This window comes from Haliotis asinina, chromosome 8, assembly GCF_037392515.1.
Source record: "Haliotis asinina isolate JCU_RB_2024 chromosome 8, JCU_Hal_asi_v2, whole genome shotgun sequence".
Classification (NCBI taxonomy): domain Eukaryota; kingdom Metazoa; phylum Mollusca; class Gastropoda; order Lepetellida; family Haliotidae; genus Haliotis; species Haliotis asinina.
The window spans coordinates 48,556,183-48,575,369 of NC_090287.1; the positions used below are offsets into that span (position 1 = coordinate 48,556,183).

General features: G+C 40.1%; 2 protein-coding genes across 3 annotated transcripts in view; one reads left to right on the forward strand and one right to left on the reverse strand.

Moving 5' to 3' along the window:
* LOC137294863 (galectin-9-like) overlaps window positions 1–16,400 on the reverse strand; it is a 34,749-nt gene extending 18,349 nt beyond the window's left edge. The window contains exons 1-2 of one of the 2 annotated variants that reach the window (XM_067826003.1): window positions 16,244–16,400; window positions 1,862–1,910 (exon numbers count right to left, since the gene is read on the reverse strand). In XM_067826003.1, coding sequence (XP_067682104.1) covers window positions 1,862–1,885 — 24 coding nt within the window. In that variant the 5' untranslated portion in view covers window positions 1,886–1,910; window positions 16,244–16,400. Of the gene's footprint in view, window positions 1–1,861; window positions 1,911–10,402; window positions 10,665–16,243 lie in introns of those variants that run through there. The other variant, XM_067826002.1, reaches the window with a different exon arrangement.
* The window catches only part of LOC137294654 (ral GTPase-activating protein subunit beta-like), a 374,261-nt gene that overhangs the window by 308,438 nt on the left and 46,636 nt on the right, over window positions 1–19,187 (forward strand). The gene's annotated exons all lie outside the window — the stretch shown is intronic.

The following is a 19,187-nucleotide window of genomic DNA, read 5'->3' on the forward strand; positions in this document are numbered from 1 at the left end:
CAGGTACCATATATCGCCAGGAAGCCATTTTCTCCACTGTATCATATCTCGCCAGGAAGCCATTTTCTCCACACAGGTATCATATCTCGCCAGGAAGCCATCTTCTCCACACAGGTATCACATCTCGCCAGGAAACCATCTTCTCCATTCAGGTATCATATATCGCCAGGAAGCCATCTTCTTCATACAGGTATCATATCTCGCCACTAAACCATCTTCTCCATACAGGTATCATGTCTCCCCACTAAACCATCTTCTCCATACAGGTATCATGTCTCCCAACTAAACCATCTTCTCCATACAGGTATCATGTCTCCCAACTAAACCATCTTCTCCATACAGGTATCATATCTCCCCACTAAACCATCTTCACTAGAAATTGATCATATCTGCCCAAAAGTAATCATCGCCATACTAGTATCATATCTCGACCGAAGCCATCATCTCCACAAAAGGTATCATATCTCCCTAGCAATACCATCAATGTAGCGTTATGGAATATGGAATGAGGCATTGACAAATTTGAAGTAATGTTATTCATCTAAATCTGAACCTTTTCACTATCGTTGAATCTACTACCCAATATTGCTGTTTACAATGTAAAACGTGACACGGCAAATCGATTTAATCACAGAATGTACAGGGTTACTAGGGTCTTCCCTACCATATGTTACATGGCACACGCTCATATGATTGCTTATATCATAAGTCATATGAACATCAGTTACATAGTATCTTAACGATTTAATCTGATGGACCATTACTTCACCACTCCTGTACATAGACAGTTGAATGTTGTGTTGTTTATATTTCAGCAATATGGCGGCGGTTGTGTAACAGACAGAAAGAAGGCTTGAACGCGCATTTCAGTGTGTGTAATGTCAAGATATCTTTCGTGTTATTTACGCCGACCTGATATCCCAGAACATCGTGTGCAGATGTCTTATCGTAGCTAGTACTGCCTCGTTCCCACTGTTCCACATGCACCGGTTGCTGTAATACACAGCTATGGTTCACAACGTTATACCGCTACCACAAGTTCCGTCATAGGGCAAAGTGCACATAACCATATAGGTCCCATACCATTCATCTGTATCTTATAGGCGTGTGACAAATATTTGTTTGGTACTAAACTTTCATAACATCCTGACTACTTGATTGGCAATATCGAATGTGCATTCTAATAATACATACACCCTGGATCCATTCTGTGCGTCACGAAAGGTGCGTTCCGAAAATGACTTAAGCACCACCTCTTCAAAATTAATCTCACTATGGACGCTTACTTCACCCGCACGTCCTTCGAATACGGTTCTAAACGAAGCTATTGTATACACAAGTTCTACTTTTTCATAACAGAATGAAGGAAAGCTTATAACGTGCTGTTTCAGAGATAATAGAGGATGAGTGTGGGTTAGTGAGTGAATTTAGTTGTATGCGCTTTTAGCAATATTTCATCAATATCACGGCGGAGGGCACCAGCAATGATCTTCACACATTGTACCCATATGGACTCGAACCAGGGACTTCGGCGTGACGAGCGAACGTTTTAACTATGCTACTCGTTGCCTTTAAGTGAAATACCCAGAACAAGTAGGGTTTGTCTAAGTGAGACAGACTAGACAGTAGGGAAGATAATGTGGTTCAGGGACTGTGAGGCTAATCAGTCAAGATTGTTGTTGTTTCCCTAAACCTTTTCCCAATTGGGGGTCATAATGCATCGAGTAATGAGGAATATAACTTACCAAACATTTCGGAGATGTTTTTCAAATCAATTGAAACATATATCCCTAACTGGTGTAAACTTTAGCAATACGGTGTTTCTGTGGAACTACTCACTGTGTTCCTTGACCATACTTACGATTCTGCTTGACATGAAGGCCATCTTGACTGTGATTTATAACCAAACTCTGAAATAAAAGATAAACACGATCAGTGTGTATGTACAGCTCGTGAGAAATACCGCATGATTCAACCACACACGCTCGTACAATATTTGTATGCCATTGATCTTATGCTAATTCCCTCATAGACATATAAGCTTTCGAAATAATAAATGGTGGAAAAGATTAACTTTTGGCAGAAAGCTTCTACCCATTTAGCGAACATGTTGGTTGTGTGAAGATACTGAACATATCGTTGCTCCCAATGACACCTTAATGAAATATTAGACTTTTGTGTATGTCCCCTCTGTTTTCATTGGTGAACGAGTAAAAGTTAGTATTTACAAAGATGACAACCTCTCTGTTTTATCATTAGCAGGAGAATATGTGTATGCTTAATGGGATAGCACCAAGGAATATGGGTTGACTGAATATAGTAACAATATAGAAGGAGGTCAACTGTGCATGAGGGACATTTCACCCACTTAGGCCAAGACTGGGTTTGTAGACAATGCCGTTGGCCTCTTCTCTTTGAAGTGTTGAACTGCAAAGACTTCAAGTAGGATTTTAAGAGACGTGGAACTGGTGAAGCATGCTTCAGCATACATCTCTTCAGTTAAGGATCTGTTATTAGTATCTTGCCAGTATTCTTAACGTATAACAACTACAAGGAGAAAGGAACAACTAGTCGGGTGCATACTGGTGTAACAGGATTAAATCAACTGAAACATCAAACAGACACCACGTCCTTTCGGCATATCTCTTTTTATCATATAGATATAAGACTACGAAAGTGCATTAACTCATTTGAAATAATCAAATCAATATTGTGTATTTACTTCAATCAATGTACCTAGTTAAAATCTACAAGTTTATGACCCGAAGAGACATTCGTTTCCATATTTCTTCATTAGTTAAAAGCAATGACCAATACCAGTTGTTTAGGTCAACGTTAATATATCTTGGCACATGCAATAACAACACGGCTACATTCATCCAAGTGGGTTATGTTGTGCAATTATTTCCTCACTGGAAAATTAAATCACCAAACGTGTTAAAATTGTGTCATACATGGAATGCCTACACAAGTGAAAAACGAAAACGTGTCTCCGAGGCCGCACGTCGTGTTAGGAGTTGACCAGGTCTCGTGACTCCAGCAGTATGCTAAAGAAGGTATGTGAGGATTCGTCCAGTGACGTAACAATGATTAGAACAGGGACCAAGCCCCTAACATTTAGTATTTGAATGAATGCAGGTAGAGATACATGCTGAAACTGTAGTTCGGCTGTGTGAAAATGCACTGGATTAGTAATTACCATACTGTTCGCCGCCGAATGAGTAATAATTACACAGCGACGTCTAGTTAGTGGAGAATGTCGGATGAGTGGACGACAGTGAAGGGTCGGCCTGTCCGGATATATTCTAAACTTACACTAATGTTTATATAGAAATGCAAAGTGATGGTGACATTTGCCAAACGCCTTGATTCATGAACTCGTGCGATCATTGTTCAGATGTCATAATGACCACCCCAGAATTGGACCGGAAATCGTGTCCAAGCATTCAAAATACTAATAGAAATGTAAAGTAACATATTTTACATTCCAATAAGACAAGAAATGTAAGCAAGCCTCTAGTTAGTCTGGGCTCAAAACTGTACTGTTTTAAACAGGATAGCATTTCGGTCTGATTTTAGGAATTGTTGAGTTTTGATTAAACATTAATTAACACTAACAGTGTATTCTTCAAGTTTATTCATCAAAGCGTTGTAAGAATAGATGATGGTACAACACCGTTATCAACCGTACTTTCTTTCTGGTTATTACGGTAGTCAGTCACATTATGAAGGTGAGATTGTGACAGGGATTTAAGTGGCGTTTGACAGACAGTAAGAAGCATTCCACTTGTAAACCATAAATAGTTTTCCTTGAACCGTTATCCAGCAAACGTCCACGCGCTATAACTATAATGGTTTAGGGTAACAGTACAGCTCAGTACACTATAAGACACACATGGCGAAACCAAAGCAAGCACTGAACATTCGGTATAATCGGCAGCCAATAGTAGAGACTATCAGTTCTACAGTTTAGTTTATTCTCCGAAAACCCAACCAACGTTGCGACGTGAGAAATAAAGTATCGAATGAATTCATATATGATAATAAAACCATTGCATTGGGCAAAGACATACACAGATTGTGAGTTTCACTGAAATCTCACAGAGTATGGTCACAGGAATCTCATACGGTTTTGAACGACTTCATTACTGAATTGACGACTTTTGACAACTTTTTTTCATCTCTTATACTTCAGTACAAAGAAAGACATTCTTTCAACATATATAAATTATGTCATTCGTGGAGATCTTTAGGCATGGGCCGAAACTGGAGACGAGCTTCAAGCGTGAAAAGGAGAGCTAAATACTTTTGTACAAACGTTACGTCTTGGGATATCAGATTTTCAGAATATCAAGATTGTGTGAAAGACATTTGAAATATAAATCTTTAAGCATTTCATGGTACACAGGACACGCCCTCAGAACTCCCAGAAAGGAACAGGTTTTTCAAAAATGAGTGAGTGAGTTTAGTTTTACGCCACACTCAGCAATATTCCAGCTATGTGGCGGCGTTCTGTAGTAATCGAGTATGGACCAGACAATCCAGTGATCAATAACATGAACATCGATCTGCACGACCTTCACGGGTCGGTTTTTCAAAAGTCCACCTGTTACAACTAACCAGCTTGAAGAACATGCTAGTATCAAATATTTTCTTAACAAAGGTTTCCCGTGGTGCTTTTTTCAGAGATGCCAGCGTAGTTGTGAGTGATAGATTTATTGATAATATTCGTTAATTTGGGAGTTTTATTATGAATGGACAAGTTATGCCAAAGTATAATAACACGTTTGTATATTCTGATACAGAGGGGATCCGTGAAGAGCTCTTCGTAAGTAATGTCGTTTGGTCTGGCATTTCGAAGACCTGCCGCCAATTTAAGAAATCTTAAATGGACTTGTTCAATCAGTTCAAAGTTTCCAAATGCCCGGATTTCGGAGCATTACATTAGGATCGTGGTAAACGATGTATCAAATGTGGACATTAAACAATTCAACGTCCAATTAATATTGGGTGCTTATCATATAGTGGCTTTTGTGGGATTTTCTGTTAAACCTTGATGACTTCTACATATTTCCCGTTTCTGTGCAAACTATTTTGATCAGGTTTACGTTTAATTTCCCTCAGCAACAGAATCTATGAAAATTGTCAAGTGATTGTTGCAGGTCTACAGGGTTTTCACTGAATACAGCATCATATGCGTGTAATAAAACAATTACCTGCATGCAAAGTGTTAAACCGATTTCGGTTTGATAATCTGATTTAATACCTCTTACCGGTAGACAGAGATCAATATCATTTTAAAAGAAAAAACAAGTGGCGATAGCTTATCCCTTGTCTTACTCCAGTATTCCAAGGGAAGAAAGAGGCTATTTGATTATGTAGCACGACAGTGGTGTCGTAACGGGCTGGTGTGGTTTGCCGACATAATTGATAGCAGGACGTGCGTAGATCCATGGCTTCATTAGTTACAGGTAGCCACAAGTTAGCTGGGACAAAGCTGTGTGCGGCGTGAAACAAGAAACGCGACTGGTCATTTCACTCTTTCGTTTGACCTAACAACCACACACAAGCGGTTCACGATACGTGTCAGTAATTTGGAAGTACAAATCGTGGTCTCAAAGACGAAACGTTATCCGAACTTGAATGCAATAAAGCCTAGTCCAACGCTACATAGTACTACATACACTTGCCCTTCTCCATACAAAGCGTGACTGTCAGTGTGGCAAGTCCAGTATTTACCTACCCTGGTATGTCGAATGCCGGGTATGTGGGTGTTTGCTGGATAAAATGGGGTTATCTCACTGATTGTCTTCAGGCATTGCCCTTCTGGCATTGCTCTACATATGGCCTTATCGGGGAGTTTCACTCACTATCAAACAGTGAATGAAAATGTTTCTAATTTACAACCAGGGGCAAGGACATGTTTTGGATTGTCTGCATAGACGACTATATAGAAGCTGGTCACATGATAGAGAGGATGTGCTTATGATGTTTCTCATTTCTCCAACAATGCAGCTTAAAGACTGTGACAATAAATCGGAATGGTGTACTTCTCCCAAATGTGAAATATGGATTTCCTAACAGATTCACATCCAGGTGAGACGTGGATCCAGTATGTTGTTAATTAATGGGCGCACATTATATCCATGTCACGAAGCCTCCTGCCAGTACACTTTTCCTGAGGCCTCATATGCAACAAATTTGACCATTTAAGAAGAATACCACCAACTTCATGGCATCCATAGACGTTTCTCAGTGCCAAATTACCATCACACCCCATTCCCACACACCATGCCACTCGTAAGACGTTCAGGAAAAGATGTATTGTTAAAGCATCCCATAGACCATCGCTGTATGAAATTATACTGTTAGTAAGTCTCAGCTTCGCCACCTTTGCAACATAAACACCCTTTCACATTTCATGTCTGATAACCTATTTTCCAACCAGCTATACATAAAACACGCTGGAAACAATACTACAGCCTAAAACAGTCTTGTATAAGCTCGGGGTACTGGGGATATGTATATATAATAGATGCTAAAAGTCGCAACGATCAAGTAGATGAACTGTGTTATGTGATACGAGTACTTGTTACTCAACTTGTACCGAGTGGTATCCATATCTCTCTTGGTCATGTACTCTGTGATACACATGCTTCACAAAGACACGGGACTGTGATACACATGCTTCACAAAAACACTGGAGTCACGGCACACTGACCGTGGACAACAGATTTATAGAATTACCTCAACAGTCAAGTATGCAGAGGAAACGTAATTCGAAATGGCTCCAATGTATTAAGCACGATTATATTCAGTGTAACTGGCGTTGGAATATTTACGACAGCCACAATGGTTATAAGTAGTAAAGGTCTTTCCTAAAGCTTTACAGTTTGTCACAGCATGTCTTGTTACAATCACTCGGTTGTTTCCATTTCCTATAGTTTCTGCTTTGCAGTCTACTGTTCAGATTGTACTGAAAATGAAATGTTCGTTTCATAAATGTCACTGCTCTAATACAATACACATATAACAAAGTCTCCCTCATGACGATGCCACACGTTGATTAATGGTACTATGTCAGGTCAAGGTGACTCTGCCAAATCATGTCCTGGTGAGGAGTTACGTTAACCGGAGCTCGACGGAGCCAGTCACAGTTTAATCTCTGCCTGTATATCTGAGTCCGAGAGGACACTTGACTATACACAAACATGCTATAGTTAGTGTTCACAAACTCGTCCTACAAAATTAAAGACGCATTGCTCAAGTCCCTAAATGCTAAAGAATATCCATCCATCATTGTGCAGCGACCAAAATCAGTGTAGCGCTCATTTGTTGCCTCAATACCACCCCATTAGGGCCCCCTTTCAAATCAAAATCAAACGGAACTCTTTGATTATTCTTACAAAATTATATATTTGCAAAGAGGAAGGATTCTAGTAGCGGTTGGAGAATTAGTTTAATTACGTTGTGAATGTTATAACTTGGATAACGGTATTGACAAATAGAGCAAAATAAACAATCCCGTCGGAGTGTCAGCGCCATTTCAGCATTGTATAATGGAAATAATGGATTCATCTGTTGCCTTATAAATAGTAACAGTTCGCCGAGACAATAAACCGAACACAAATCCATCCATTGAACACTGGTTGTCGCAACTTGCAGTAACATCACTGACTTGGAAAGACTAAAATGCTTAAGAATACCCCGAACACAACTGTATCGACACACAACTTAGGACGATTAATCAGTCTGTGGCCTATTACTGACTCTGCTTGAATCCTACAATAAGTAATTTGACCTAATATCGATGGCCTACAGAACATATAGAGTTACCATGGTTTCATTGGATTCTTCCAAACTGCAAATCCTAAAAAAAATTCAGAGTCGAAAGGTATCTCGATGTTTGAGATACAGGTGTCGGTATACAAGTGTTCCAATGCTGTTACATGTGTCCCCAGTCACAGTGCTTACCAGTCAGGTGATTCAACCTGCAATTACACTCTTCTGTTTACCGGCAAGTTTCGTTGACCATTATATGTTTTAACGTCGTAATTTTCACACCTGTGTAAAACACGTCTTTCGGTTCAGCTTACTCACCAAGTGCATAACAGTACTAACACAAGCACGTACAATACAGAATGTCAAAGAGAGACGCTCTTCAACATTTTCCAAAACATATGCTTATGTAATCGCGGGGGATAATTATATTTACTTAATCAAATATCACACGGTGCAAAAGGACTACATATTTGGCCACATCATTTGTTATGTACACTGCGTAACTACATCAGCTGGTAGTGTCTTTATTATATTCAACTAAACAATGACCCATTTCACGCATGTAGTCCCACCACTTGATGTTAGGGCAAGTGCAGGTTTAAACCTTAATGTATTTACAAGCAAACTGTCCTGGGATGCGAACACTATCAAATGTTACATTCTTGGAGTGGAAGTTTAGAAAATGGGAAATCCAATAGATGTATAGAGAACCATTATGGACAACACCTTCCTGTTTTACGTGAGTACATTTCGACAGATTCGTGCACCGTTGTAAGCAATGTAACAGTATAAGAACCTGTACCGAAACGTCGCACTCACGAAATAAAAGAACTTGTTATCCTTTAAGGTCGCGTATATTGTACAATGAACTATTCCGAAGGAAACCTTCTTATCCGTCGGGTCCATCGTATTGCTACAGGCTTATGTCTTATCCCCATACACGCCGCGAATAGCTGCAGCATAGCTCATGCGGCCTTCAGCTATATTCACTCACTCGCTCACTCACGTATCTCAACGGGGTGGGGTGCTCATGCCTTGACTGAACATTGCCACCACTCCCTCCTTGTGTTCGCTACCAGGTTTAAATCAGCCTCTACTTTGTTCCGCGTTATTTACAGATCGGTGAGAAGGGTCGTATTTAATTTCCACCCTCATTTACATCAACTGCGTATATCGATGCTCATAATGTTGATCACTGCATCAACTCGGTCCAGACTAGATTACATACACATCGCTGCCACACAGCTAGAATAGTGCTGACAGTAGAGAGTTGTGTGGGCATCGACTCCTAGACAAAATACTGGAGTTTAACTTCTCTTTCAAAGGCAGTTCAGTCACACGTAAAGGGGCGTAACTTTAATGTTGGTGTGACGCAGTTCGGAACTACTATCCACTCTGGTGAAAATCCAGAGGAGACGTCCCCGGTCTCACCACAATAACACAGTCAGCAAATCGATGTTATTTCAAAGCTTGCATGAATGACGATTTTGGAGTTGACGATGGCAGTTTCTGTAGCAGCACAACATCCTAAACATGTCTCCACCTGTAACTGATAAACCTTCACGACTACTCCATAGTATGTAAAGTATACCACTCATCAGGATTTAAAACGTGAAGTCCTGAACCACGCACCTTTTCTATTGGACACACAGAGATGCACAAACACAAATGTCGCAAGTCAGTCGGGTGACAGGAGGCACGAGGGTTGTCGGTCGGCAGATAAGTAAAAGAGGGAGCGTACATTTGTGAGTTCGGAAAATGCCCAACCGACGTCATTGCAGCTGGGGCCAGCAGGTACGCGTATCTTTGCTACGAAATCATATAAACAGAGCGAATCTGCTGTTATAGGTATTGGTAAGGTATTCCAACGGCCTGTAACGGAACAGCGATATGATGTACCCCCACTGGGGCCTATGTTATGAGTTGTACTTCACGGGGCTTGCACATCCATGCCAACAGGTTACGTTCTGAAAACGTGCATGAGCACATGTGTATAAAATGTTCTTCAGTTCCACTCAGTCTGTTATCTGGGATATAAAGAACTGACACCTCGTGACTGAAACTTAGGAATATTATGATTTCATGTTCAAACTGGGAATTTCGAGCTAAAAATCATCATTTCCGAGACTGTCGGGTACTCAATGGTACCATTAGAATAACAAACAAAATACATATAACAAATGTTATATGACCTTTGATACGTTCTTTGATATCGCTTCCTTAATTACAAATATTTAATTTTGAACTTGTCACTATAACACTTGTTTAAATTCTCGCTGTATCAAAATTACCCTAATTTCGGTATAGAGCGGTTCGTAGTATTCGTTACACTTCACTCATTTAAACACAACAAACACGAACAATCCCATTGTAAATCGACACGAATATCGCATCACACTTTGGCAAAGGATGTGTGTACGGTAACACACCTTCACCCAACATATCGTTTGCCGACAAACTTATTTTTAGCCCACGGATGCACCGTCTGAGTACTCGCACTGTTCTGCCTAGTCAGTGATAATTACTTATCACAAATATGGTCCATGTGAATATAATCAAGGCGTCAACTCGTCAACAATACGACCTTGGTCATCACATCGATACATGTATATCAACTTACCTGTTGAACATCGACCGTATGTCAAGTAATGAGTGGGCCTTCCGCAAGCTGCACCGGTATTGTACACGCAGACGATGTGTGGTCATGTGACCAAATGATTCACGGGATGTTGTCGTCTGCTCGTGGAATGTGTAAGACAAACGTCAGAATTAATCGTCTGTCTGATAGCAAGACGGGGCTTAGGCCAACCCCCGCAAAGTGACGAGCCTTTGCTCTTTGGGTGGGGTCAGACTGAGCTAATAATTCGTTTCGCCAGGAACGAACACGGATATAAAACCTTATGACCCACCTCTCTATACCGCGATTTCTCACTTTTCGACACTATACCCTTGAGCCCCGAGGCTTCATATCGCTGGTGTTCCGCCAATAGCAAATGTCCATGACATTATTACCTGAACTAAAGCAAACCTGTGACGATCCTGGTGAGCATTCGTCTCTAGCAACTTATCCTGGAGGACTGAGACGACTGACAGACTAATGATTTTTTATAAGCAGCGTGTTTGCGTGCGCGCGAGTGTGTGTCTGTGTGTGTGAATGTTGGTATGCAGTTTGGGGGCGTTCCATTAAATGACACAACAGTGCACAACAGTGGATTAATGCTATATGTGTGGTTACAGTAGACCAAACAAAACAGAGCGTAGAGCCATGACACCAGTGAGATTTAATCAAGATATTCATAATGAAATACTCCTCACTTACCCTATATATACAGAGCGTGGTCATATAGGAGGTAAACTGCTGCGTATAGCGCTAAACATCAATAAGACACACTGAAACTTAAATATTGATAAACTTGCATTTGTAAACGAAACATACAGTTTACAAGTTACAAAAAGCATGAGTTATATCAGGAAAGGCATTTGATTTTCACAACGACACAAAAATGATTCGAGTTTGAAAACAATTTTAATATTCATATTTATGTGGTCTTTCGAACGAGTTAATGTATATTCCCTGTACCACTGTGCAGCCCAGTAGATGTTTCCTCTATAGATGGCTGTACTCCCTACCTTAAGACATCAACTTCTACACGTTACAACGCGACAGTATGTTAAGCAACTTTTTTCTAGTAATGGGTAAACAATTTCAAACAGCAGATATTGTTGGGTACAGTGTTAGATTAATCCCGTCAAGATAACAAAGACTGCTAGGTTTTCCTCTCTAGTAAGCAAATAAACACAAATATCAAATATTGAGAGTACCCCAGCATTGACCGGCAGCTCTTCACAACATATGTTAGAGTTCCTAACATCGCATCATTAATATACAAATATAATACTCCACTTAACTTTTTCTTTAGGCACAGTCTCGGTGCCCACCACTCACAAGGGGATTAACGGTAACCCTGGTCTTACACACTAGACGCAGACCTAATACCCGGGTGTGGGTGTTGGTGGGTGGGTGGTAATACTTTCATGCTCTTTTTACGATCTTGGAAATGACATGAATAATATGTGCAGTAAAAGTATCTACGTGTGTCGTAAAGTCGGTTACAACGTGAGATGCCCGGTGTCCCGAGCCCTGATATTGTTGGAATATTGCTGAAAGTGGAGTAGAACCAAAGTCACTCACGCACTAAATGGCAATTTGAACTCTGTGAAAAAGTAGCCTCTGTCGCGGAAGCAAAGTGTGGGTTTAAACATATTTCCAAAATGTTGAAAGATTGGTTTGATCAAAACTGTAAAGCGGCAAGAAAGCAGTAACATAAAAAAAGTAAGCGTATATTAGGCCAAAACAAATCTGACACAAATGTTTACTACGGTCTGCAAAAGCTACCAGCACTCTAAAACGGCCAAGTCAGGATATGTGCAGAAAAATACGCTCGGCACAAAATGTAAATTTCAAATCATTTTGGGATATATTAAAAGAACAATGCTTGTGGTGTTGATATTGTACACACTAACTAATAAAAACAAAACTTGATTGTTTCATTTTGTATTTTATTGTGGAGATGTACCTGAATCTTGGTTAATAAGTTACAGCAGACCAGACAATGCAATGATGGACGCATCAGCATCGACGTACTTATTACGATACGATGACATACATCAAGACACACCTGACAATGTGAGTTGCCTCTTGCAACAAGCATCAGTTGCTGAACATCAGTTCTAAACCCAATTGCGAGACATTACCGCAGACATGGATGTTGTCTTGTGTAACACACCCACTGGCAGTTCCTGCAGACAGTCACATCGACATGTTATCGAATATCTACACGGTAATCTGCAACACTGCATGACGGTATGACAAGTATGACGACATGACGTCCGGTATGCGATATCGACGGTCACCCGGGGGTATGTCTCGATAACAAGGGCGTAACGACATTTGCATTTTGTCACGTGATGTTGAAGCCGTTTCGTATTGTTATCGTATTAGTGTTATCCTCTATCACCAGCACCCGATATGGCACTAGATCCCTAGTCTTATGTTGATACGAGAATACCAGTTAGTGGGCGGGTGGTAGACATTTACACCTGTAGCGAAGCCTACAATTCTGTCTAGCGATGTCTCTTAAAATCAGTTACATGTAGATGATAGAACAGACCGAGGTTCACAACTGTTGTATGACTTAAGGGTCATAACGCGAAGGTACTGCAACTGATATTGAGCCGCAAATTTGGGGATTTAAACCCACATCATGCCATTACATTTGTAGTTCGTATAAAATCTAGTAACAGCGCATATGATGTTTTTCTTTTATTAAAACTGTCAGTGCTCAGTCAACCAGTCAATAAGTAAATGGGTTTTCCCCCTCGGTTTTATACCAACTAAACAATGACAGCCGTTATCATTCACGTATTAATCACACTACTAAATAATCAACGAGTTGAGAGAACAGTTAAAGTGTTAACACCAGACCAGGTTAAGGATTGGAAGGGAACATATACAGGCCCCCCTACCAGGCCCCCCTAAGTAATTGACGGAATTACAGCAAATTTGAAGGAATTGCATCTCAAATGTAAACAAACGCAGCCCACTCGCGAAACAATTGCAGCGATATCGGTAGTTTAGCGGTAATAACAGAAACACATCGGCCTTATCGGAAGCAATGTCGGTAATACTGGAAACACGATCGGCCATCTTCGGAGATATTTCGGTCGCGAGCGGAAACTCACACAGCAAAACATGGCGTCGTTGGAAGAAACACCCGTCTCGGTGAGTTGTGTTTTTCGTTCCTACTATTACATTTTTATACTTATCCATCTTTGACCACCCGTGTTGAATGCCTTTAGGTATGAGGTGTTGTCGGGACAATAGCTTATGTTTTTAGGAAAAGATTGTCACTGCAGAAGAGTGTCACAAGTCATGCCCCTGGAGATTGTTTACACCTGAACATCGAAGTCGTGCCGATGATTACGAACATCATGAACGTGCGCCATGAAGAAGTTTATGAGCCATAATTTTTCTTTCTGTGAAGTGCAATTGACAAATTTAAACACATTTTACAAAAAAAATTGATGTTATATCTAGCGCACGTTCGTAATCATCGGCACGACTTCGATGTTCAGATGTAAACAATCTCCAGGGGCATGACTTGTGACACTCTTCTAGAGTGACTATCTTTTCCTAAAAACATAAGCTATTGTCCCGACAACACCTCATACCTAAACGCATTCAACACGGGTAGGCAAAGATGGATAAGTATAAAAGTGTAATAGTAGGAACTAAAAACACAACTCACCGAGACGGGTGTTTCTTCAAACGACGCCATGTTTTGCTGCGTGAGTTTCCGCTCGCGACCGAAAAGTCTCCGAAGATGGCCGAACGTGTTTCCAGTATTACCGACATTGCTTCCGTTAGGGCCGATGTGTTTCTGTTATTACCGCTAAACTACCGATATCGCTGCAATTGTTTCGCTAGTGGGCTGCGTTTGTTTACATTTGAGATGCAACTCCTTCAAATTTGCTGTAATTTCTTCAATTACTTAGGGGGGCCTGAACAATCAAAGAATACAAAACAGAACCAGAAAGTGATCTCCAGTCCTGTAACTACCTATTCTAAAGAAAACACCAGCTTCATGCACAGCTTGCTGTAGTTTACACTGTCTTAGTGTGGGTGCGAAGAGGTACAGCAAGAGCAAACACTAAAGGTTTCCTTGTGAGGAAAGAATATGGCCAGGTTCTTGTCCGGGTGACCGAATGCTCTGCTGTGTGCTTGTACGCAAATAAGAAAAGATCTGTTAAGAAAATAAGCGGTCTAGGCAAATACTTTATCTACTCGTTCGCGACTACCTCCGTGTATTGTTTCGGATGGAGCATCTGCTCGGCAGGTGCAAGGTCGGGTTCGGTCTTCCGTCCGTGTCATACGTTAAACGATAGTAGTTGTTGTTACCCTGCCTGGCTCTCGGAGTAAAGATGCTAGAGCAAAGATGTTCAATCGAGTTCTAGTGCCCTTCCCAATTATGTGTTGTCTCACTTACTTAGCATCAAAACAATGCGTGAAGGCACCAGCATGAGGGTATACCGGCAAATAGCTGAACGCAGACAGCCCGCACCTATTGGTCAGCTACTGCTATTGTACTGCAATTTTGACATATTGTTATTAAAAACATGTGACCCATCCCCACGACTTATCTCACGTACTCACGCCCACGAGGCAATCTACAGGAAGTATTCTTATCTCTGACCAACACACACAGGAAAAACGAATCTCATATTTTGCCTGGGAAAGTGAGTGAGTTAATATTTAACGTCACATCGGCAAAATTGCAGCCATATCGTGACACGGACATACGTGGCATAAAAAAAAAGAAATATATGTGCATATTATGAAGAACCTGTCGACGAAGTAAAGTAAAACCACTAGACACTATCACAGTTAGTATTAAAATGCCTGGGAAAGGCACATTAAATCTTTAATCATGTTTTCAGTAAAATATTGAAACGGTAGATAACGGACATTTACGTTTCGGCTTTTGAATTGATTTTGAGTACAGTTAAGGACGCATCCATTTGAAATGCATTTTGGCAGATGGTGTTGGTATTTTCAGAACAATATATTGTGTTCTCCAACTTTATCAATAAACTGGTTATTTATCAGATCATTTGACAATTTTAAATTGCAGCTGAAAACTCACCATCTATTCACCATCTACTATGCTTGAATCCCAATCTGCATACAGACTCACTAGTGTTCACTCTTTCCGTCAAATGTCCTGTCTTTTATAATGTGTTCTAGTTTATTTCATGTAGCGCTTTGAGCATATGTTCTTATGGAATCTATACAAAACTACATTATTAATATTATTATTATTGAACACTATCAAACGATCTATTCATTCTTACTATCAAGGCACGAATTGTGAGTGGGTATTTTGTTCTACGAAATTTGTTCCCCATTCTCATTCACCTGATGAAGGAGTAATCATTAACTATGAAACGCTGTGTTCCCATAATAAAGAACTTGATATCCATAAAATCTTCATTCTGATGATGTACTGAGTTTTTGAACCAATAATAGAGTCTATATAGGGCTTGTCCAGGAACATTGTATCCAACTGTGTCGTTATTCGTGTTCCTTTGTATAATTTAGTCAAGCAGCTTTAGGAGTTCAAGATCTATAGTATATTCAGTTTCAGTTTATTCTGAAACTATCAAGCATGGAAGACCAAGTAGTCTTTGGCGCTGGACGTGAATCCAATGTGAGAAATCTTTTGGTATTGGCACATATCCAGGGGTTACCGTAGATAGACAAAGGTCGTCCAACTGCATTTCGTTTGGCTTTCTTCTCACATCAAGCTTACAAAGTACAGACAAAACCAGCTGTGTCGATGAAAAGTAAAAAATGTACAACTACGTGCGTCTTCCCAGCAAGACTGAGATAGTAAGAACTCACCTTGACTCTCCAGATGTGTGACTGTTACCCTTAGACCCGGTGAATGTAGAGCCAGGGGAGAAATCGGGTATCAAGTGGACTGACATACCTGAGGATACCACAGTGAAAACCCGCCAATAAATCACATACCTCTACCACACCCTAAACCAGATAAGACAGAGCAGTGGGTTCCCCTAACCTGATTATACCACCAGCTTCAAGTGCAGGTTGGTCTTAGCTACAGTAGCATGCACAGTACGCAAGGCTTTCCTCACTCTAGTACTTACCCATTTACAGATTTGAAAGTTGTGGAAAAATGGGGTTTGACGTCCCGTTCAAGGTTGTTTTCAATTAATATGTTATTTCTGACCCCTGTTACAGGCAAAATGAATGGCGCATGTGCGTGCTTGGCCCAAATCAGATTAGGAAAGATATAGACAACTTTGTGATACAGCAGCAAGATAAAGCCTCAAAAAGCTATAAAAATGTACATTAATTCTGTTACTGAGCTTCATAATAGAGGTATGACACCGGGGACCCAGATAAGTTTTAATTTAACACACACGTGTACATAGATATTCATTGATACTTAGATTCACTCACTAAACCATAACAAAGTTAAATATAGCCACTTTGAAACATCAAGTGATCGAGTACTGTTGTACTTATTAAATTAAGACAGCGAACTTATTTACATTTATTCCAGATCAGGCCCCGATTTCACGAAGCAAACTTAAAAGTTTTTATATAATTACTCAAATTTCAAAGTTTGACAAAATGAAACAGCTGAATATTAACCCAAATGTAATTTTGATATAAAAAATCCATACATACTTAATTAATCTATCCACCAAAGTGAAATTGTCTACTGTGTTTGAGTTTAATATTGATTTAAGTTCATTCTAGAAAATGGAGTGCTGTGGACACATTCTGTCCCGGGTCCACACGGGAGCCATAGAATAGAACTATATGTACCTAAACATCACCTTTTAAAGTTACAAAATGCAACATGTAAAGATAACCGGTCCCTTAAAGTGAAGCTCTTTTCGCTCTCCATTCTCAACATAGCCTCGATCAAAAGTGTTAAGTCTCTGTTCGGCCCGACTCGTCCCGAACTATCAAACAGCTTAAACCCCACACGTTTATATTGATTAGTGTATATATGCATAGAATAGTATTATATCTACCTAATAAGTCATTTATAGAGTCTCAAAACATAGTATTTAAAGCAAACACGTTGCTTAGAAAGAAGCCCAAAGTTCTGTCTGGCATTGCTCGGGCTACACCTACTAATGACACCTGAATCCAGCTTGCTTAGTTGGCCCTTGTCTGATCGCAATCAACCAGGTGTTGTGGTTCAATCAACATACTGTTGCCCTTAATTACCTGTCAGGGGCCTTCATTGTTAATGAACTTTTAAAGGGACACTGATGCGGAGCAATTTCCGTGGACTGGTGGTTTCCTTTGTTATTGCTTTTCTCCCGTGAGTACCCGGATGATATCCCAGAATTCGTGACTGGTTCGTGCTCTCTGCTGCGTCTCCTATGTGCGCAATTGATAGTTTATGTGTAGACTCATCAACAAAGATGAAGTCATTTTACTTCGTTATTATGAAAACAAATCAAACACCTTTGAAGTTTACTCACCCGCCAGTGGTATAAAAAACCGTTAGGACTGAAAAATAGCGAAGTCAGTGTAGTCTTTATATTTTGTCTTATAAACCTAATTAGTTCCTTGTCACACTTGTACGCATTTTGAAAGTTAATTGTGACAGGGTGATCTTTCCCTATATACTTAAGGTAATGGGGAGATTCCTTTGAGACACATGAGCTAGTGTTTGGGGATAAAGCTATAAAGACTTGTCGGCTGGGGTTAGCTTAAGGCACTCAGGACAAGGGTCGCCCCAGCACTGGTCCAGAGTGAAAGATCAACTGATCTCTGAGAGTTTAAGACAGAGAAAGTGTGGGTATGAGCACGGAGACAGAGGGTAGGTAAACAAATATTCAATGTGGTTTCAGGAAACGTCGTAGTACCATTGACCATTTGGTACGTCTAGAATCCTTTGTCAAAACAAGCTATAGTAAATAAACAAAATGCAGGATCGATATTCTTTGATTTTGAGAAAGCATACGATACCACTTGGAAGCATGGCATTTTAAAGGATTTACATGGCTTCGGTTTAAGGGGTCGTTTACCTCTTTTTATATCACAATTTTTAAAAGACAGTTTCAAGTCCGAGTGGGTTCAACCCTGTCTGACCATTATAATCAGGATCGGAGTGCCCCACATGGCAGTATATTGTTTGCAACACATTTCAGTATCAAGATAAACAGTTTATCCAATGTTTTAAATGAGTCAATTGGTGGATCATTATTTGTGGATGATTTTAACATTTCCTGTCGTGGTAACAATATGCATACTATCGGACGGCAATTACAGTCTCTACGTTGAGACTGACGAACCATCTCTTGAACAGCGCCGTATAAAATTAGCTTTACAGCACGTTACTAAATTATACTCTAATGAATCTAAGCCTGTACATAACTGTGTTTTCAATTACCCTAATGAGGATTTATACAGCAAGAGGTTCCACCTTTAGGACAGAGAATTAAACCCTTTCTTTCTTCGGCAGGCATTGAGCTGGAAAATATAGCTCCTTCCTGACTTCTTTCTTCTCCTCCTTGGCAATTGGTTAGGTCACAAGTTGACCTAGCATTAAAAAAATCAGAAACTAATAAATTACAATATAAACAAGAATATCATCAATTAAAAACTAAATATAGCAACTCACATGGGTCCAAGGATGGTGGCGCAGTGGCTTGTGCCACTGTCACTGGATCCAAAACAATATCTTCTAGATTACCGGATATTAGCTCTATTTTCAATACCGAAGCTAACGCCATATTAACGACTCTTATATATATTCAGAAACATCCTAGACATAAACAGCATATAATCTATTCCG